The 22,492-nt window shown below is 45.5% G+C and overlaps 1 protein-coding gene across 11 annotated transcripts in view; it reads right to left on the bottom strand.

The window, feature by feature from the left end:
• The window catches only part of KIAA1328 (KIAA1328 ortholog), a 228,403-nt gene that overhangs the window by 5,770 nt on the left and 200,141 nt on the right, over window positions 1-22,492 (bottom strand). Inside the window, exon 11 of one of the 11 annotated variants that reach the window (XM_053408976.1) lies at window positions 15,177-15,572. The exons of 8 other annotated variants lie outside the window; for them this stretch is intronic. In XM_053408976.1, coding sequence (XP_053264951.1) covers window positions 15,485-15,572 — 88 coding nt within the window. In that variant the 3' untranslated portion in view covers window positions 15,177-15,484. Of the gene's footprint in view, window positions 1-15,176; window positions 15,573-15,599; window positions 15,899-18,672; window positions 19,661-22,492 lie in introns of those variants that run through there. 2 more of the 11 variants (XM_053408977.1, XM_053408978.1) reach the window with 2 other exon arrangements.

Raw genomic sequence — 22,492 nt, 5'->3', positions numbered from 1 at the left:
GCACCACGCTCTAACCAACAGAGCTGTATCTCCTCCCATGGAACCGCTGCTCCGCTGGGAAGATGGTGTTGGTCAATGGAGCAAGTTCTACCCAGCTGGCCACGCCCCCATGTGTGTGAGCCAATTAGATCCTTCCCCCTGGCCTCTTTTGGAAACTGCATTGGCTGGGAGAAATTTTAAAGGACACCAGCCTCTCGTACTAAGTTCTGCTCCATGTGCAGCAGGCTGGCTGAGGAGATGATGGGAGAGGAAGAGAAGAGGTTTTTAAATACTGGTATGTGTGGGTGGGTGGGATGGAAGGAAGTCTGCACAGAAACGCTTCAAGCATTTTTCGACAGCTAACCAGTGGAAAACTGCACAAACTTACTATTATGAAAGTGCAACCAGACACATCGTTTGTACATTTATCTGAAACAGCTTCAACTCACAATGAATATATTGATATTTGGGGAATATGACGCTGTATTTTGGATGCGTTTCCATCACTAAGTGTCAGCATAACGTGATGCTTCATGAACACAGTACAATAGTTTTTTATATTAAAAAAAACCCCAACCCCTATATTTAGCTGCATTATATTTTCGTCTTGCACCACCTGGCTTAAATAATAAAATGATTTTGCTCCAGTATGCAGAAAACGGCACAATTTCAAGCCAATCTGATATTTGGTGGAGTCAGTAAGAATTCTATCACTAGGCCAAAGTAATGAGATTTATTGGCATCATAAATGCTCCGGCAGTAAGATATATGTATATTTCCTTAAACAAGCAGTGTCAGATATTATTTGATCATCATGTTCAGCGATATCTTTTCATTTACAGTCTCTGAAAATTTATTCTTCAACCATAAATGTCTAGAAAACACACAGCTCTGGTTCTTTGAAAAGGTGATGGCATTTCAACAAAACGTTCGCGCAATATGGCATCGGAGATTAGTAACTGTAGAGGTTTGCTTTTATTTAAGCGCATGTTCCCAATGAAATAAAAAGGTTTATGTCAGAAATTTGAGTGGAAACATAAAAATAAACCTCCAAGTGATTTATTAGTGGTACACGAATTGCCTTTGGATTCAAGCAGGCTTTCCGACTGATATAATGCTGCTTTGTACTTCTAACACACCTTCAGCTCCCAAGTACTTTACAAACATTAATTACAGATAATAAAACGCTTATGATAGTGTGTGCCGGTTTTACAGAGCAGGAAGCCAAAGCTTTGGTTGCTTAAATCACATGTTTCAGTCAACGGGGATGATTCAAAGCCACAGACATCCCAGTGTGGAAAGTCTGGGAGAGGAAAGAACATGGCGTGCTCAAAATATGTTTTCTACCTCTTCCACCAAATGAAAATCAGGGCAGGGCTGTGAAAGACGGCACCTATCTTGCCACCATCCTCTTTCTGAGATATTTCATAACTGATGTCTTGCTTCATGAAGAAGAGTACAAGTTTCCCCAACATCAGGACCCAATTGTGACTTTGGAAAGATAAATGGAAGGATTAAAGAAGTGAGTTTATAAATAAAAAGACACATATGTGAGTACAGTTATCAGAGGCTGGTACACAGACTATTTTATGGCCCATGAAGCCACCAATATCTCAATTGCCACTATGATTGTGTTGGAATTCTGGAAGCCAAGATTCAAGTCTACTCTATGGAATTAACCCCTTCATGCATTCATGAGGCTCAAGGATGCTGCTTATATGAGGCTGGTCATCCCTTCAGCATGTTTCAACCTGCCTTCTTCTTCTTCACACCAGTGCCTGTGATTCAACCCTTGAGAGCTCTTGTGCTGTGTGTCAAGAAGGGGGCATCAAGGTTTAGCTGGAAAGCAGCAAGTGGTGTCATCGATATTCAGAGCCAGCTCTTGCATTTAATAAGTAAACAGGTAAAAAAAAAGCCAACTGAACTAGTCACTCATTACTTGCTAAATTCTAGCTCCTCACTAAGGTGGTGATTCTGCACCTGGGCTGTGCTAGAGGATCATGCGACTGAATGCTCTCTCACACACACACATTTCTCCCAGCACACTGAAAATTAGCATCAAAGGGTCCTAACCCTGCATTCTTTGTGACATGATAATTTTCTATGAGAAAGGATTAAAAGAAAATGTATGGGAAAGCATATTGCTTTACCACCCTTCATCGGAACTGGGCCCCAGCCTCATAGATGCTCACATTTTAACCTTGCTCCTCCTCCCGATTTTTTTAAATTCATAAAATACATCAGCAGAAGTCTAGTGTCCAGATCAAGAGAAGTCATAGTACCACTCTATTCTGCCTTGGTCAGACCACACCTGGAGTCCTGTGTCCAATTCTGGGCACCACAATACAAGAAGGGCATTGGCAAGCTGGAATGTGTGCAGAGGAGAGCGACCAAGATGATCAAGGGTCTGGAAACCAGGCCTTATGAGGAATGGTTGAAGGAGCTGGGTATGTTTAGCGTGGAAAAGAAGAGACTGAGAGGAGATATAATAACCCTCTTCAAATATCTCAAGGGCTGTCACAGGGGAGAGGGAGCATGTGTGTTTTCTCCTGCTCTGGAAGGTAGAACTCAAACCAATGGCTACAAGTTACAAGAGATTCCGACTAAACATTCGGAAAAACTTTCTGACAGTAAGAGCAGTTCAGCAGTGGAACAGACTCCTGTGAGAGGTGGTGGAGTCTAACTGAGGTTGGATGGCCATCTGTCATGGATACTTTAGCTGGGATTCCTGCATGGCAGGGAGTTGGACTAGATGACCATTGGGACACCTTCCAACTCTAAGGTTTTATGAGTCTATTCTATGATAAAATACATGGACAATGACTTGCAAGACTCAGCCATGTTTCCCTTCAATGTAAGGCCAGAAGTGAGCCCAGAAAGAGGTTCAAAGGCATCAGCTGCACCACCACCAGGATCTAAACAGCAGCAATCTCTACTTTCCCTTAAAAGTTCCAAAGGGAATTCTTCTATCTGTAGAGGCGCCTGTGCAAAATATATAAGGAATCACCAGCTTTATGGTGTGGTGTACATATTCTTAATATTTGGCAGTGGCAGAGAGAACACAAGAGATGGGGGGGGGGAAACAGGCAGTAGAAACAAGAGATGGATATAAAAGTGTTGGGGGAACCCAAATCCAAGTGCTTTCTTTCCCACAACCAAGATCAATCCTTACGACTCAGTTAAGCACACAGTGCACTATCCCTCCCTTTAGCTCCCAACATTAACACCCCTCGACACCTGAAGGCTGTTACTGCGCCTCTCCCAATCACTGTTTCGCAGGCTAGACGTATTTTATCGCTCCCCATACATCAACACTTCCTAGCCTGGCGATATCTCCTCTGAGCGGCTGCCTCTTTGGGATTTCAATGCCCAGAGATGAGGACCAAACTCCCCGCGTGCCCTAGAACAGTCTCGGGAATGCACAACTCTGTTCTCTCTCTCTCCCTCTCCCTCTCTCTCTCTCTCTCTCTCACTTTTCTGAGGCCAAACAGCATCAGATTCTTTTGTGGTTGTACAGCATCACAAACTGATGACCAATTTTAATCTATGGCACCACTGAAGCATAATACATCACAGCCCACTGTAAAATCTGACGTGCAGCTCTCACAGGCTTGCCGCCCGTGGGGTCACTGGCAATAAAACCAAGGCTTGTAACAATGCCATCGGAGACAACTGTCTTTCGCAGGCACCGGAGAGGGAAGAGCCAATTTTGATATAAGTGTTGCAGTCTTGTGAACCCGAAAAGGCAGCGTATGGTGTGGTTACGGGGCAAATGCTTCAACGTGAGAGGCCTTGGCTGAAAAGAGGCTCAGCTCTGCTGGAGCGTTTGGACTAAGGCAGAGAAAGTGATCTGTGCAATAAAGGGATAGTGCAGAAGTTTGCAAAAGAAGGAGTGTGCAACACATCCTTGGCTGCTCAGTATTAATAAAGGCCATCACCTGCAGCAGCAGCAGCAGCTTCCAACACTTAAAGAAGTTAGCACAAAATCAGATTAAAATGGAAGCACAGGTGATTGGCTCCATCGCTTTGCTGAGCTCAGTCTTGGCTGCTGAAAGGCAGGCCATCCACACCAACACACACAGGTGGTACAACGAGGCAATGATTGGATGCGCCAATGAATGATCTCTTCCATAGCGTCAGGGAACGACCTGATAACAGGTCCCTCAATGAAGCTGTTTGATAAGAGGTTCAGGGCTGACAAAAAAGAGCAGTACTTCTCCAATTCTCTCCAACTCGGGCTGGAATGAAAGGGAGAAGGCGTGTGCACTCTTCAGCCGCTCACCAAAGTGGTACTTTGAAAGAAGAAGCCCAGATGCAAGTTGACAGACCTACATGAATCAAGACAACAAACTCTTGCTTTGTAAATCTTCCAGCACCGCAGCGATGTTTTCTTTCTGCTTATTAGCATGCACTTTGGAGAGCTCTGGGCACCTCTGGATGGGCATTCAATCCCGTTTACACGGCTGCATTACGGAAACATGCATTTGGCATCAATAATTCAGAAACACTTTGTTTGAAAGTTCAGATTTGGGGAAACACACATGAAGCGCACGCTTTTAAAAACAGATTATGTATCCTAATAATAACCAAGCCACTCTATTTTTAGCATAATTTGAACAAAAGCATGTGATTAGGTAGATGAAGCTTACACACAGGGAGACATCTAAAACACGATGAGGTTTAGAAGCCTCCATGATCGGTTAAACAACTTCAGGATAGGAGGGAAGGCATGGGATCTAGAAGACCTTCGCACAATTACCTTTCTCAGAAATCCCTGCCTAGCATATCTCATAGATCCATATTTGATCCCAACGTTTTCATTCATGCCTCATCTTCTATTTGTTTTAGGTGGAAAGGTTGCAGAAATTGGATGTGTGTCCTTACGTCCCTCAAACGCTCTCTCTTCTACTGTGCAGAGTGTTCTTCCAGGAAGACAATGATGTGAACTGTTCGCAAATCCCCCAGGGTCTGCGTCTCTTTGCCTCTATATACTTTTGGCTCCTGAATGTGCTGGGCTTCCTCTTGCCCTGGTTCAGTCTCAGCAACTCTTCTCCATGCAACTCCTCTCATTATACTTCCCCCAAATTCTTCCCTCTCCTGAGGCATCCTAGCCTTCACTGTCACATGTTTCCTAGCCCATCCCAACAATCAATTTCCCCCACTACGCCGCAGGGCAGGATCCACACACAATCTATTGGCTTGAACACAGCCTAGAAGGGTACAAAACGCATGCCAAGCTAAGCTCCACATGCACCTTCTCCATGGCAAAAGATCTAGAAAATAAAAAGAGCCAGCTGGATCAGACCAAAGACTTATCGAATCCAGTATATGGTTACCAGATTTATTTCAATGAATCCGGGGACCTTTTTTTTTTTTTTTTTTGAAGCTGAGTAGCAACAGGGAGTCAGTAGTGGGGGTGGTGAGGCAAAAGACCCTGGGCCCAAGCACACATGCATATTTTATAAAGCTGCAAAGCCCTTCTTTCGCACCCTGTGAAACATAAATGCGCAAAGTTTCTAAAAAACTGGGCAATGGCGTGCAGCCTGCCCGTGACTCCCGAGCCTCCCCCGATCTGTCAAAACAAAGGAGGCAGGAGATCGGTACCGCTGGATGTCCCTGGTTCCCCCTCGGAAGTGGCAGCGGCAGTGAGCAGCTCCTGAAGCCAGCCAGAGCCAACTGTGCTACCAGTTGCAAATCTGGGAACATTCCAGGGATGAAATTTGTCTGGGAACAGATTTGCAAATCAGGGGACTGTCCCCGGAAACTGGGGACATCTGGTAACCCTGACCCAGTATCCAGTTTGCCAGGGCCCAACCAGGTAACTCTAGCACCTACAGGCAGGCGTCTTTGGGTGTAAGGCTCAAATTCAGTGCTTTTAAGAAGGCTCCAGCTATAAATGAAATGTCACGGGATACTGGTGGTGGCCGGGGTGGGGGTGGCACAGTGTGAGTCCTCTGCCATCCAGAACAACTGCAGTACAATTAACAGCGTAAGCTTTTTATCGAACACTCCCTCAACAGAGAGGAATGCAAAACAAGAACAGGATGTTGGGGGGGGGGTCCCATGTCACCGTCTTCATAAAGCCTATTATCAGCATTCCCACTGCCCCCCCATTTTTTGGGGGGTGGAATAGGGATACATTTGTGGAATATGTATTACTTGCTTTGCACCAACATTTTGCGTAGGCTCACCCCAAGCTGGAATGAGAAAGACGCAAGCTTCAAAGGAGAGGAAAACCCAGCAGCAGCCCAACTTCCCAACTGTAAACTTCTATGGTTCTGAAGTTGGAGTGTCAATGCTGCCTGGAGGTAAGTTTCCCCACCCAGTTGCCCCAAAGACCCATTTAATTAGCAAAGAGTGTTAGCTCCACATTTCTGACATACGGAGGCCTCCAAGAAAACATGACTCAAGCCAATCCAAAATGAATGTGACCCTTCCGTGCCCATAGGAAGAGAGAACAAAAGACTGCGAAGGCTGCAGGCCGTGAAATTAAAATGTTCACAGATACAATGAAGTAACAATACCATGTTACGGGGGGGAAGAAACGTCTTGGAGGTTTAAGTGCACAGCGAGAACGAGAGAAATAATTTATGGGATAAACAGAAGGAAAAATGGAAATTTCTCATCGCGGATTTCTATTCCCAGGGGCTCCTGGAGGGCAGTCCTGGAACTTCACATCCAGGGCAGGATTCCGGAACAGAAAGCCATGTTTGGCCTGTGCTCCGTGACACCTTTTCTCTGAATGCTGCCTCTACACATGCCAAGGATTTGATCTCCTGCGGCTTGGAAAAGTGGGGACGCCCGCGTGGTCGACCAACAGTTTTCCAGTGAGTGGAAACATCAATTGAATGCCACAAAGTTGGAAACCCCCTTAGAGGATACGCTGTAAGCCCCCCAGGTGGAGACTTCCCCAGCACCATACAGTTTTTTTAAGCCAGTGTGATAATGAGATAGAAGAAACCTGCCTGGACGTGTGTCACCCCCTACCCCCTAGGAAACAAACAATGCCCCCAATGTCCAGAAACCCAAAGTCCTATCAAGACAGAAATAGACATCTAAGATGCACCAATGCTTTTTCTGGGATGATGAAGGATTTGGAGAAAATGGCAGAGGGACTACCTCTTGGGACTTATGGAACAGTGAAGTGACTTTGGGGACAAATGTAGGATCCTGCATGAGAATTGATATTTTGCAAACTGCTTAAAAGCCTGCTTTGACATTAAGTGATATAGAATTTGAGCAATAAAATAATGATAATGATGATGATGATGATGGGAAGTTGCACCTGATGACCTTCTGGATAAAACGCTGCCTGCATGATACAGTGTTTGTCAGCAGACCTTTTTAAATGATGGAATTTGTAGGAATCCAGAGGCTCTGGATTCCTACAAATTCCATCATTTAAAAAGGTCTGCTGACAAACACTGTATCATGCAGGCAGAATTTTATTTCCTCAAGTGAGAAGATCTCTGGGCTAATAAATTGCAGTGCCGCTCATAAGTTATGATGCCGCTGAAATGAGATTGACAGGCACACGAGCCGTCTGCAAAATGCATTTACTGTGTCCAACTGCAGGGGAATGGGATTAGAATGCAGCCCCCAACCCTTTGCCCAAAACAGCAGGAGAAGGGCAGGAAGCGAGTTCCAAACGCACACAAAGAGAGAACTCCTGGCAATGTGAGGTGTAGGCAGAACTCATCCTGCTGGAAAATCGCCCGAAAGAGAGTCAGTCTAACAGTGCAAAGGTCATTTCTGACAAGGCATGTTTTTCACACCCTATTGATCCAAGACAGCACATAGGGGGGAAGAAAACACACCGCTGAAATGTGCCCGCGTTCTGTCTGCTACACATTTAATAAAATCTGCAGGGCTCCAAGCTTATTACATTCTTCAAACTTTTACTCATTTCATCCCAGTGATTTCATTAAGTTAGATGGCGACATCTTTATTAAAAAAATAATCAAAATTGAAATGTTTCAATAAACCCAATTTTGGTTTTAAGTAGTAAAAGATGATTCAATGCAGACGAAGCAAAAATGAAAGTTAAAAAGTACAATAGCATTAGAGGGTTTGAAAACCTCTTCTTAAAAAAAAAGGAGGAAGAAGACTTTTAAGAAAGCCCCAAAGGAAATAAGGGGCTTTTTGGAGGTTGGTGTTTCTATTCATTGACCCTGCAGAGAAAAAAGAACAAATTTCACACACGCGCACACCTTAACAAGTTACTCTTGCTAACTATTCTAGGCATGCATGCATCAAAATCTTGCCAAGTTTATAAGACGGAAAGAAGCAAAGAAGCTGAGGAAAAGAACACAGGTAATTCAGCATCAAGCAGAAACCGCAGGAGCAACAGCAGTGCCAGGAAAACACATGATATTTGTGCAAATAATAAAATCTGTTCCAAATCCACCCAAATAACCAACTTTCAATCCCTTTCCTTTCAGTCTCGGGGGGCTTGTGCGGTGTTTTGTATTAAATTAGCAAGCACAAAAAATACATCAAGCCACCTTAGTTAATGAGAAAGGGTGAGGAGAGGAGAGGCAAAAGAACAACTATGGTACAGTGGATGTAACACAGTGTTGGAAACACCCAGTTCCAGAGCAGGCATCACGCAGAGACTGCCAAAATGCAACACATAACCACTGCCTCTCTCTATGTGTTATATGGAGAGAGAGAGAGAGAGAGAGAGAGAGAGAGAGAGAGAGAGAGAGAGAGAGACCCAGTTCGCACGTCAAGGTAAACCACAGTTAATGGCTTACTATGAATGAGCAGATAGATCTTGCTTTGGTTCCTGCCCTAGCACGAGTGGGAGCAAAAATATTTCGGAGAACCAGAACAGCAGCAACCGTCATTAATTCACGCCCCCAAAGCCAAGTCTAGACTGCCCTGTCCTGGTCTCTGATCCATAATTGACTTCTGACTTCTGCTCAATGATTGAAACTAAGACCTTCACGTTGAATCTATGGACTAACATGAACTTGTCTCTACTCATAAACTCTTATCTCTAATGAATTATTGTGTTATACATATCTTCATGAGTTTGTAATCTCTGTTAGAGATTGTAATCTCTATTTGAGTTTGTAATCCTTGTCGGGATACATACTTTTGAATGGATCAGTTTTTGTTAAAATTGACTTTTGATTAGCGAGTAGGGACCACTCCCGCTATTGAAACTTACATTGGCCTGAGTTCTTGGTGTGCTTTTTTCTTGGTATATTTAATAACAAGAACTCCAACTTAGTTAAAGTCTAGACTGCCAACAGCATGTGCAAAGCCCGCATTTCCTCCAAGGCAACAGAGATTTGGCCTATCCAAGCAGCATAAAGTCTGGCAGAAATGAGGTTGTGAAATGAAGTGTACTATTTAAGGTAGCAGGTGGTGGGGCATACATGTTATGCTCCTCCACGTTAAAACAAAGCTAACCTTTCTATGAACAGAAAGTCATCGCAGCAAAGGAGGCGGCTGGACCTCTGCTAGGACAGCAGCAACCAAGATGGTCCAATCCAGCTGTTGGGATGAGGATGCTCATCAATCCTGACCGCTGGCCTGCTGGCTTGGGCTGAAGGGAGCTGGACTCCTGACAACATCTGGCGGACAGCACATTTGCTACCCCTATGCAAGGGCGGGGTGTTTTTGTGGGGAGGGGGTATACAATGGAGAGCATTCAAAAATGGTGCACCCCGCCTCTGTAGTCTGAAGTAGCATGGGCCACTCCATCCCTTCCTAAATCTGCCACCTCATCCTGCAAAACTAGGAGACAGACAAGGCAACTTATGAAACTGAGACCTGGTTTACACGTTTACATGCATACAGGTAAAGTGTGACTGATGAAACACATGGAATAAGACAGGTATACTTGACTACACTGGGGAGTCAAGACTGGCTGCAGTTTTCATTTGAGTGAACATGCACCCTTCGTAGCAATTGCCAACCAATATTTGACACGACCTGAAATCGCATAGTCTGAGAAATGTACTCATTGGGTGAAAGTTTTGAGCAGGGTGTCAGATTTAGGGGGAAATGGCAGAGGCATCTTGTGGGGGAAATGGATGCATTCAGCTTAAAGAAAAACGATAATGTGATAAATGGTGTGGGTGGGTGTAGAATGATGCATCAAGGCAGCAAAAGATAGGAAGGAATGAAAGTATGGGCAGTTTATTTTTCACACTTGGAACATACACAAGGCGACCCACACCAAACCATTCAGTCTAAGGTTTAAAACATTAACGTTGTTCTCTGGATTTCAGACATGCTGCTACAGGTAAAGGTAAAGGTAAAGGTACCCCTGACCATTAGGTCCAGTCGCGGACAACTCTGGGGTTGTGTGCTCCTCGCTCTATAGGCCGAGGGAGCCGGCGTTTGTCCGCAGACAGCTTCCGGGTCATGTGGCCAGCATGACTAAGCCGCTTCTGGCGAACCAGTGCAGCACACGGAAACGCCGTTTACCTTCCCGCCAGAGCGGTACCTATTTATCTACTTGCACTTTGACGTGCTTTCGAACTGCTAGGTTGGCAGGAGCAGGGACCGAGCAATGGGAGCTCACCCCGTCGCGGGGATTCAAACCGCAGACCTTCTGATTGGCAAGTCCTAGGCTCTGTGCTTTAACCCACAGCACCACCCGCGTCCCTGCTGCTAGAGGTAGGTAAGCATTAAACTGTATTGTCTCAAGACCTCAACTAGATCAAGGGCTTGTCCTGTTGAAACAAATATCAAATGAATGACCAGAACTATACTATACTTAAAGTGGATGGTTGGATGCTTGGCGTCAGTGCAGGGAAAGAAATGTATGGATTTTGCAGGGCACTGCAGATGTGCGTTTTGCAGCAACTGATTTGTTCATGTAACAGCTTAATAATAATATTTTCTCCAGGTAAGTGCAGTTTCTGCCCCTCTACAATCCTCCAACATGGCTGTTTCATGCACCTTTTATCTTCAGACCTGGAAGTGGAGACAAGGCCCATTTTAGGCCCTTATCCGGGCTCAGCATAAGAACATGCAGTGATATAAGAGCAACTTTGGGCATGGAAAGAGATACGGGGGCACAGCTGAGGGAAAGGGATGGATGTGATTCATAATCTGCTTTGAGAGTCACTGAAGGGGAGTCCCAGAAAAGTAAAAAGCCTGCGACAATTCGGGGGTACGTGCCGAATCGTTTTCCAATGCTGTGTCAAATCATTACAACAGATGCAAAAGAGGAACTCTGCCATTTTATTTTATTTTTAAAACTTTTTTTTGGCACTGTAGCACTGCTTAAGCCAACAGGAACATGAACAGGGGGAGACAATCATGTAAAATACTTGTTTCGGACTTGCTCCATTTAGAGGGGTTAGCAAACCACCAGAGTTATCAAGAAAAGGAATGCAAATGGCCAGTGAACTTAGCCCTACAGCTCCTTACTTCTCTTCACTAAGAAACACCCATCCCTGCTCCTTCCAGCTTGTCCGCCATCTTTTTTTCTGTCCATTAATGTTTCTGGGACCATTCTGCTCCCTGACTCTATCCACTGCTCTATAACTCATTCAACATGCCTTGGTGACAAGAATCCTGGATCCTTCCCCAAGCCCTGTAATAAAATCTGAGAAGTTCTGCATTTGGCGTGTGTTTTTTAAACCCACCACAGGATTAGATACAATTTGGACCTGGGGAAAGTGGCGCGGGAGAATCTCCGAGCCCGACATCGAACAATGCAGCTCTTCCAAAGAAGCAGCCCTAAAAAGAGTTAAGCCAGCTCTCTAATGTGATTTGCACTTTATTTTCCCCGGCTTATTCTTAGTTTCAAAACCGTAATCAACTTATTGTCACACCACTGAGTGACGGAAACCTTGCCAAACTACTTCAAAAATTGACAAGGTTTCAGTTGCACTCAACAATCCCAGAAGACACATCCACTCATTTTAATATAAAATCCTATCAGAGTCGCATAGCTGAATAGCGGAGAAAAAAATGAAAAAAAAAAGTTTAAAGGACAAGTAGCTGAAAGAGAGCTCTCCCCTCCCAACTCTCCTTCCAACCGCACACCAGCATTTGGAAAAAGTTTGGAAAAAGAGATGATCAAAAAGACTCAACGATCCAATGCTAGATTAATGCAAATATCTGCCTGCAAGCAAGTGTACTATTTGATTAAACTGGCATACATCAAGTACAATTAGAAAGGTTATTTATAACTAAGAAATACATAATTCTGTATTTTAATGAGGGTGACAATTACAGCCGACAGTTGCTAATTAACATTAATCCATTTGCACTGGGAGTCAGGGCGTTCCTGGCAGGATTTCACGTTCTCGGCAATGGACACAATCCGTTGTGTCAAGCTGGTAATGGTGGGTGGCCCCTGAGATGAGCAAGTTGCCATCTTAAACACAAAAGGCACCTCGCTACACTGTGCCCGATCCATTCCAAAGCCTTCATTGCCCACATGGAACATCATGGCTTCTTTTTGCTGTTGCCTTATAAATGGAGACTGGATTTTCATGCTGGCCGCTCCCTGTAGACCTGTGGAGTTTCAGGTCACATTACAAGGAGAGCGAGAGCTAATTTTATTTCCTAAGCCAGCCATGGGTTTATGAACAGTTCTGAATGGTCCAAAGGAGGTTTGCAGCACTGCCTGCAGAATGCTTCCTTCTCTCATTGAAGGAGACCAGGAAATCTCTTGTTGGGAGGGCTCATACCTTAGTGCTTTGTGATTTTCGAAGGGAGCCTTTTCAGAAAAGCTCAAGCTTAGAAAATGCTGTATGCACACCTTGAACCCATGCTCCAACAACGTGCCAACACTGCATGCGACTCCCTCACCATCACTCCAGTCCACTCTTGGTTTATTTGACCCTGATTCGAAGGATCAAATGGGGCGAGGTTCAAATACCAGTCTCCTTTACATGTGGAAGTTAATGGTGATGGAAGCCTGCAAATGCTGTCTAAAGCAGCGGTTCTCAACCTGTGGGTCCCCAGATGTTGTTGGACTACAACTCCCATCATCCCTGATGATGGCCTTGCTAGCTAGGGGTGATGGGAGTTGTAGTCCAACAACATCTGGTTGAGAAAGGCTGGTCTAAAGGGTGACTCGCATTTTTTCTTGAAACAGCTTCCATGAGGGACAGCACCACCACCATTTCTGATGCGGACTAATTGTACATGGAGTGATTTTAATGGAGAACTAGGCTCCCTTTGAAATGCCAGGCTCATCAGAATAGGACCGTTGGCCCTCCCCGCTTCTCTTGCAAGACATGGATGGTTCAAATTTTATAGTGTTGCAATGCCTGGCTTGCCTTGTGACTGGAAGAACTTGCTCAGCCATCTTTGCTCCCGGAAGAATCAGGTGGCACCTGTAGCCACGAACACTTTCTGTCTATCAGACAAGCTGGCTACATCTCTGGCCTAGCACACAGGGGTCTGGCAACTTTCATTTATGCCTCGGTAATCTTGTGGATTATGCATGGCTTCCCTTGAGAAGCTTTGACTGGGAGAAAAACATGGCTGCACACCACAGGACAGCATCTTAAAAAGCAGAGACATCACCTTGCCAACAAAGGTCCGTATAGTTAAAGCTATGGTGGTGATGTCTGGAAGTGACAGCTGGACCATAAAGAAGGCTGATCACCAAAGAATTGATGCTTTTGAATTCTGGTGCTGGAGGAGACTCTGGAGAGTCCCATGGACTGCAAGAAGATCAAACCTATCCAATCTTAAGGAAATCAGCTCTGAGTGCTCACTGGAAGGACAGATCCTGAAGCAGAGGCTCCAATACTTTGGCCATCTCATGAGAAGAGAAGACTCCCTGGAAAAGACCCTGATGTTGGGAAAGATGGAGGGCACAAGGAGAAGGGGATGACAGAGGACGAGATGGTTGGACAGTGTTCTCGAAGTTACCAGCATGGCAGTGGAAGACAGGAGTGCCTGGCGTGCTCTGGTCCAGGGGGTCACGAAGAGTTGGACACGACTAAACAACTAAACAACAACACCACAGGACCCTGATCCAATCCCCAGCAACTCAAGGTTGAGCCAGGAAACACTTCTCCCTGAAATCCTAGGAGCTGCTGTCAGACAGTGAAAGGACTGACCTGGTGCAAGGAAGTTTCCTATGCTTATCTTCTTCCTTTCCAGGCCACCTATTAAGATCTAGGTACAGGAAGGAACATTGTGCTCTGGGTTCCATCTTTATATGAAACACCATCAGTGAAAGTCTGGAGAACATAAAAGCTGTCCTTAATGAGAGAGGCCTTTGATGAGAGATAGCGTAACCGCTCTGATCTTCATTCTAGCTTGTTTTAACCTAATTTTTTTTTCAAAAACCTGTTTCTGCTCACAGGGCCTGCCTTTTATATTGGATTCTGTATCTTTATATTTATTTGGTGTGTTTTACGTGGAATTGTTAATTGCTTTGAGCTACAGGAAAAACAGTACATAAATATGATACATAAATAATGAGGGCACTTATACAGTCAGATGGAGACAGCGAAAGGGCAGAAATTCAAAGAGAAAAGCAGAATAAAAATCAAATATTTAAGATGATCTTGGAGGGATGAAGAGGAAATATCAACGGGCGCCCTGAAAACAGGACAAGCAGCAATGGCTTTGCACCATGGAGAGAGGCTTTAGTTAAACATTCAAAGGACATCTTAAATTTAAGAGCAGCTCAGCAGTAGAGGAGCAAACTGTTTGCAGGGCTTGCAGAATCTTTTGCCTTAGAAACTGGAGGCACTGCAAAGGCAGGAGTTTCAAACTCTCTCTCTCTTTCCCCAGCGAACCCTTTTTGACTTGCAACTTGTCCATCACGTGCTCTCGTTGCAAAGCACCCTTTCACACTAGGGCAAATCCAGGCCTCTTTCTCTTTCACCCGCCACCCTACTTAGTGCGAGGGAATAGAGAACTCATTCTGCACTCCCTATGGTGACCGAAGGAGCTCACTGCCGGGGATGACTGTGCAAACCTCCCTCAGGGAAGGTAAGTAATCCCATTACTTATGATCTCACTAAGGAAACCCAACCAGCAGTTTGAAAACTGCCGGGTTAAGATGCATGCAAGGGGTTGGCTGAGTTGTGCCAGTGTGCCACCATCAGGGAACTACAGGCCATGCCAGATCCAAATAGGAACTTTAGGTGGTTGGGCATGGCTAGTGGTGTATTTTATTCTCTGCAACTTGAATAAGCTACAAAATAAGTGAAGGCACCATGAACTTGTCTAAATCCAGATCGCAAACTTTTGGAGCTGTTGGGTTGCCCGACGTGAAACTTTTGAACACAGGCCACCCATAGATCTCCGAATAACGGGCAAGGAGTTGGGCTAGTTTGCTTGAAAAATCCAGCATGATACAATCCCTAATCATCACTCCATTTCCTGGCAAAAGTTACAGGCAGTTTCCCATTTGGGGAACAATCCACCAGGAAGTTCTCCTGTGGGTCTGGACCAGAGATCTTGGGTGCCACTGTCCATTTCTATTGGTTTGTGGCTGTGTATCAACATAAATGAATTCATTTCCACAGGAAACCTTTGAGGAAAAGGGGCCATCAAGAAGCTACTGACCGTTTGGGTTTTCTTCCTGAAATGGGATCATGGCGCAAATTAAGGTGGTGGCAGCGAGGGAGGTGTGGACGCTTGGATTTCTACAAAGAACCACAAGCACCCTATAATACACCATTTACAAAGTGCTGTAAATTCCATATTTATTTTGCGAGCGCAAGATAGATAGCTTATTTCTGCATACAGAGGTTGCCGGCTAAAATCAGGATAAGCAGTATTAATGTCCTATGGTCAGTATTATTGAACCTCCAAAGCAATAAACTACGAGTCGATAAATATTACATTTGCAACATAGTTAACATTCTCCTACTGTCTCTGGCACTTATTACACATTGTAACCGCAAGTCTACAATACATTATTCATATTTGGGGTGTCACTGAGTGATGGATTGCTGTAAGAGAGGCTGTCCTTTAAATAAATCAACAAATAAAAATGCAAATGTTAACATTTTCAGCCACAACTTTTCCCCATCTTGAATGGGGGGAATGAAAATTTCACATTATATCGACAGCAAGCAGAGAGAACAATTAACAACCTACACAGTGAATAAGAGAGATTAATTTGCCAATGTCTGCTTTTATCACTCGCATACGGAACTATATTGGACTTTTCATGATGTTAGTTCTCCTAAGGGAAAAAAGAGGGGAGGGACTTATCTCCTCCCCTATTCAGAACTTAATTCACCATCTTCCCCCTCACAAATCATTTCTCCTCAAAACGTTTAGAAATTAGATCACCCCTCCCCCTTTAATATTAAAATTTTGACTGAGAAAGGGCACTTCTCCTGAAGTTTCCACTTAACGGAAGATGTCTGAAGAATGCAAGAAGCCATGTCAAAAAGCAGAAAACAGTTCCCTGAGATGCCGAAATCTCAAAAGCAGTTGCCGTTCTAGGCACAGCTAATTCATATTTTTATTTACTACAAAGCGTTCAGTTCAAAGGATCCAGCGTGATAATATGGCACTGTGGACTTATTCAATATACAGCTCTGGGCATTGCATTTTACATCAAATATTAATTTGTTTAAAAGTCCCCAAATGCACATCTACCTGATCGGAGATGTGCTGGGCAAATCATGCCATTCCTTCTAACAGCCCCCAAACACAAATTTGCACAATGTAATTTGTTTTTCTAAAAACTCCAAAGGATGCAGCCGTTGCGGATCTCTCCAACGATAGTGTCTCTGAGTTATTACTTAATATGTGCGCTACAGGAATGTGCAAGGACGGGCTCTTCATTGCAACGTGAGCCAAGTTGACTGCAAAGATAAAACTTTCGGTCAGGGGGAAGGCAGGCAAACCGCAGGAGGAATCCTGCCACTCCAGGCCCCGGATGCCTGATATTGGCCAATCCATTTGGTCCGGGATGGCAAAAGATGATGCGGGAGTCACGGGGGCCGAAAATCGGAAGGGAAGGCAGCAGCTTACTTTTATTCTGTTTCAGTTGTTTGCCCTCATACTCCTAAGCCATTTAAATATGACTTAATACTCCTCCGGAGTGGGACACCAGCAGCTTGACTTCTCCATCCTTGAGGGGCACCACTGGCCAGGCCGTGGCAGTGAAGCAGATGTGCCCAGAGGCAAGAGCTGGCAGAAGATGTGCTCCCCATCACTGCCCTATTGCGGCCACTGCATAGGACCACGACATAAGTAGTTTGACCAAGATCATTAGAAAAGTAACCATAAAAAGTGGCTTGCCACTGTAAAATGAGAAAGTCAACTGTTTAGAACAGAGGTCAGCAAACTTTTTCAGCGGGAGGCTGGTCCACTGTCCCTCAGACCTTGTGGGGGCCGGACTATATTTTGAAGGAAAAAAATGATGCAAGAGCACCACAAGCCCCGGTGGCTGCTTACCTGTGTCTTGCGAGTGGCAGGGGCTAGCAGCGGGGGGTCGATGAGCGGCACGTGGAAGGGCTCCGGAGAGGGGCTACTTAAAATGGCGGCCGCTCAAGCGCTGCTGCTGCTGGCACCAACAAAGAACAGCCCCCTTCCTCCTCTAGGCAGGACGGGGAGAAGCCAGGAGGAGGGAGGAAGGAGGTGCTGCCACCGTGTGAGGGAGAGGGAAAGAATGTGCGAGCTGGTGATCCACGCGGCGATTCCCGCACCGTCCATGGGCTGGATCCAGAAAGCAATTGGGCCTGATCTGGCCCACAGACCTTAGTTTGCCTGCCCATGGTTTAGAACAGAATGTGATGGCTGATGGGAGATGTAGTCCAAAACATCTAGAGGGCACCAAGTTGGGGAAGGTGATTTAGAAGAAGTAGTAGCTACTGCTTCTCCTTTCCCTTCTGGGCAAGAATGGCACCATGGTGACAGCTGAAGAAGAGAAGGAGGGAAGGAGAGGCCACCACTGGGAGCTGGACGATGACAGCTCACCCAGGCTGCTCCTTTCTTTTCCATTCCCCGCAGGGCGGTTCAACAGGTACGGCTGACTTCTCACAGATCTGCATCTTTTGCTTTGACATCGCCCTGCCCGGCTCCCCTCAATTATTTCTGATTTCTGCTTGCCTTCCCAAATCAGTCTCAGGAGAGGAGAGGAAAACGGAAAGAGATTTAGGTGGGTGGGGCTGGGGGATTTGTTCCTCCAGACCCTCTCTCCCCAAAAATTACCAGCAGTGATTACCTGGCCACAGAAAAATTAAAGGAATGGGGGGGGGACACAGTATGTGCATGCCATAAACACGTGTGAAGCAAACAGTCAGAGCAGAAAGTGACTCCGAACATCTGCTACTGGGACACAGGTGCTAGTAATATAGGGAGCACTAAGTTAAGAGCACAGGCTTCATCACTCTGAGTGAGTCTTCTCCTCCCTGCCTCCAATGCTTCTTTTAAGGCATTTATTTGGTCACTGTGAGACAAGGATGCTGAACCAGATGGGCCATTGGCCTGATCCAGCCCAGGATGCTGGGCAGCCCAGGATACTGTACTATACAGTGGACGCTCGGGTTGCGAACGCGATCCATGCGGGATGCATGTTCCTAACCAGCAGCGTTCGCAACCCGCGTCTGCGCATGTGCGGATTGCAATTCCGCGCTTCTGCGCATGCACAAAGTGCGTTTTAGTGCTTCTATGCATGCACGGCCGCCGAAACCCGGAAGTAACCTGTTCTGGTACTTCCGGGTTTCGGCGGTCTGCAACCTGAAAAAACGCAATCTGAATCGTCTATAACCTGAGCTATGTCTGTACAAATCCATTCCTGTTGCTTTGTCCCTCCTCTATTTGGGAGACCAAGCTCATCTCTCCATCTCCCCAACCTGCTCTTCCCTGACCCTCTCTTGTGCTTGAATCCTGCTTGACGGCTTCCCACATGGCCACAGTGAGAACATGATGCCGGACTAGATTGGCCACTGGCCTGATCCAGCAGGCTCTTCTTACTTTCTTATATTAAGAATCAATCCCTACGAAAGCGAAGGCAGCTTCTGTCGCTGATGCTTGCCAACGCTTTGCATGAAACCTGACTTGGCTCTACTTGCAAGAAGTTTAAATAGCCAGAAGTAATTACATATACTGCAAACTCAATTGGTTTTCTGCCTGCCGCTCTCCTTCTCCCCTGCCCCGCAGCCCTCCTGTTAAGGCTCAAGTTTTGTTCAGCAAGTTTCAGCCCCAAACAAAGCAAACCATTAGGGTTAAACCGTTAACTGTGGATTCTAACAAACATGCTGACAGATCTTTAACTTTAGTGGCACACCAGCAGCTATAATTCTCCATATTGATTAATTTAGTTAGTTAAACCTGCAATCTAAGCTTATAACCCATTCAGTGATAAATTGAGACTGACCTGCTGCCCAAGCAGGTTTCGTGGATGAAGAATAGGATTGGGTTTAGGTCTCCCACAGAAATACTTGTCCATTTACCATTTTCAATTAGAGAAGCCCATGAGTAAGGGAAAGCAAAACAGGGCTCTTTAACCTGGTCAATTATACTAACACACTGCACCAAAAGGGGCGGGGGGGAGTGAGAAGGGAGAAAGGAAAGGCACACTCAAAGGGAAGGCAGAGAAGATTCGGGAAGAGCAGGCACCACACCAGACAATCATTTATTGTTGTTATTATTATTTAGCACAAGATGTAGAAAGGTCTGAAACCAATTTAAACACAAGAATGTCGCTGGACAGGATAGCAGGCCATGAGGTCATCAGCTGGGCTCTGAATTCCTCCAGCTCTCTCTGCCCCTGGCCGAGAAAGTAGGAATGGGTTCAAGGGTAAGATAGAAACTCAGTGCTCAACTTTTACCTGCTACGAAGCAAAAACCAAAAACAAACCTCTCTCTTTCATCATCAGCACCAGTGCCAGAGTAATCTACCCAGCCTGGAGAAGATGGTGGAGAAAAGTTCTGTGTCCTGGCCACATATTTTTTCAGGACTGGAGCACAGTGCGTTCCCTCTCCTGATGGGCGATGACCCAAGGTGGACAGACAGGACGAGAAAAGCACACTGGTACTCAAGACCCCAGAAGGATCCTGCCTACACAGCCTACCTATATATGGGTAGACATTAGGAGCTTCGGTGACATATTTTGTGCTGCAATGAAAGTTTCAAATCTAGCACATCTCCTAGTCTACGGCAGGGGTCAGGAATGCCACAATTGGCCCACCACCATTTTTGCCATGCCAGGGAATGCTGCGACTGGGCCCAAAAGGGGTTGCAGAGCCCCTTGCAAGGTGCTTTGAAGACCCAGCTATCAGTAGGTGTGGCGGGCTTCAAATTGCAGCGTTGGGCTTTCTGCAAGCACCAAGGATCGGCTGGTTGTCAGCACTTCAAGAAAGCTTTGCACAGCTGAAACCCAGGCAAGCTACAAGCAGATTGTCAAGCAGGCATCACATCAGGGAAGTTTTTCAGACAATGAATGGCCACAACGGATCCTGATACAAGCATGAAGAGAGAGCCAATCCATGAACAGTCAAGGATTGGGGGGACTCCTTGCTATAGTATTCAGTTTGGCACCAATGTATGCAGCCAAAAGCGACAAATCAGAAAGTGTTCCAAGCCTACAGGGCTCTTTGGATCTAGGTTGGCGAAATAAACTGGGAGGGGTGGCTAACACCCCAGAGGACAGGATCACACTTCAAAACGACCTTGACAGATTGGAGAACTGGGCCAAAACAAACAAGATGAATTTTAACAGGGAGAAATGTAAAGTATTGCACTTGGGCAAAAAAAATGAGAGGCACAAATACAAGATGGGTGACACCTGGCTTGAGAGCACTACATGTGAAAAGGATCTAGGAGTCTTGGTTGACCACAAACTTGACATGAGCCAACAGTGTGACGCGGCAGCTAAAAAAGCCAAGGCAATTCTGGGCTGCATCAATAGGAGTATAGCATCTAGATCAAGGGACGTAATAGTGCCACTGTATTCTGCTCTGGTCAGACCTCACCTGGAGTACTGTGTCCAGTTCTGGGCACCACAGTTCAAGAAGGACACTGACAAACTGGAACGTGTCCAGAGGAGGGCAACCAAAATGGTCAAAGGCCTGGAAACGATGCCTTATGAGGAACGGCTAAGGGAGCTGGGCATGTTTAGCCTGGAAAAGAGGAGGTGAAGGGGTGATATGATAGCCATGTTCAAATATATAAAAGGATGTCACATAGAGGAGGGAGAAAGGTTGTGTTCTGCTGCTCCAGAGAAGCGGACACGGAGCAATGGATCCAAACTGCAGGAAAGAAGATTCCACCTAAACATTAGGAAGAACTTCCTGACAGTAAGAGCTGTTGGACAGTGGAATTTGCTGCCAAGGAGTGTGGTGGAGTCTCCTTCTTTGGAGGTCTTTAAGCAGAGGCTTGACAACCATATGTCAGGAGTGCTCTGATGGTGTTTCCTGCTTGGCAGGGGGTTGGACTTGATGGGCCTTGTGGTCTCTTCCAACTCTATGATTCTATGATTCTATGAAACTTTTGCATCGTTCATGAAGGAAGGAGTCGTGGAATCTCCAGAAGATACTTACCCTTTCAATCACCCTCTTGCGCAAAGAAAAAGTAAGTTTCTGTTGTACAAGTTTGTCAGTCAGAGCCTTTAACCTACTCCCAAAATGCTTGAACGCTCAGCCATTCTATGCAAAAACTGGATGGGATGATCGAACAGGTACACCTCTTCAGAGACATTCCACTACTGAACCCCTTTACAATCTATGTTAACATGCTCTGTCTTCTTTCACAAGACAGAATCCAGCAATATGCAAAGTCAATAGGCTATGCATTAAAAACACTAACAGGGAAGCTGATTTTGTAAAGGCGGGGGGGGATTTTCAGATACTACAAAACTTGAATCCATTTTGGCCCAACACGAGGGCCCAGCACAGTATGGTTTAAAAATGGGCTCTGGAACAGTTGCTCACATTTTTTGCATGAGTTCCTGAACTCTCCCAGTAGTTAAGTTTTTCAGAAGCCTGCACCTTAAGAGAACAGGCCCTTCTCAATGGTGGTGGCCACATGTGTGGAACTCCTTGACATGTATCAATTCAATTGACACCTGCTTCAATGGCTTTAAGGAACCAGGTTACACACCCCTGAATTACCTTGTCAGCCATAAGTGTTACATGTGCACTAATGCTGAACAGGATTTGAAACCAGGGTTTAAAATAACCATGCAAACCCCAGTCTAGGAGGAAAGACAGTTGGGTTGGGCAGATGTAATGGTGAGCCATGATTTGAAACTGGCAAGTAATTTATGTCCAAAGAGAAAGTGAAGGATGGAGCACCGACTCCCTAGTCTGTTTCCAGATTTGCAAAGAGGCAGAATAACATAGCAAACACACTGGGTCAAAGGGTCCCTGCTCCAAACTGGAAGTGCCCACATCTCTTGCCATCAGCACCCCCCATTTTAAGCTGACCATTTGATGTCCAAAGCTAGGATTCGTTTTCAAACCGGGCTGAGATTTTCATATAATACATTCTCAGCGTTGAGAAGACCAAAGTAAAGGCAATTGCTGTTATTAACCTTATTAGCCCAGAAGAAAAACAACTCTGCTTTTATCCTTCTGTAGTTCTTCACAAGAGCAATATTGC

Source organism: Podarcis raffonei, chromosome 11, assembly GCF_027172205.1.
Source record: "Podarcis raffonei isolate rPodRaf1 chromosome 11, rPodRaf1.pri, whole genome shotgun sequence".
In the NCBI taxonomy this organism is placed as follows: Eukaryota; Metazoa; Chordata; class Lepidosauria; order Squamata; family Lacertidae; genus Podarcis; species Podarcis raffonei.
This window is presented reverse-complemented; position numbering and strand designations above follow the sequence as displayed.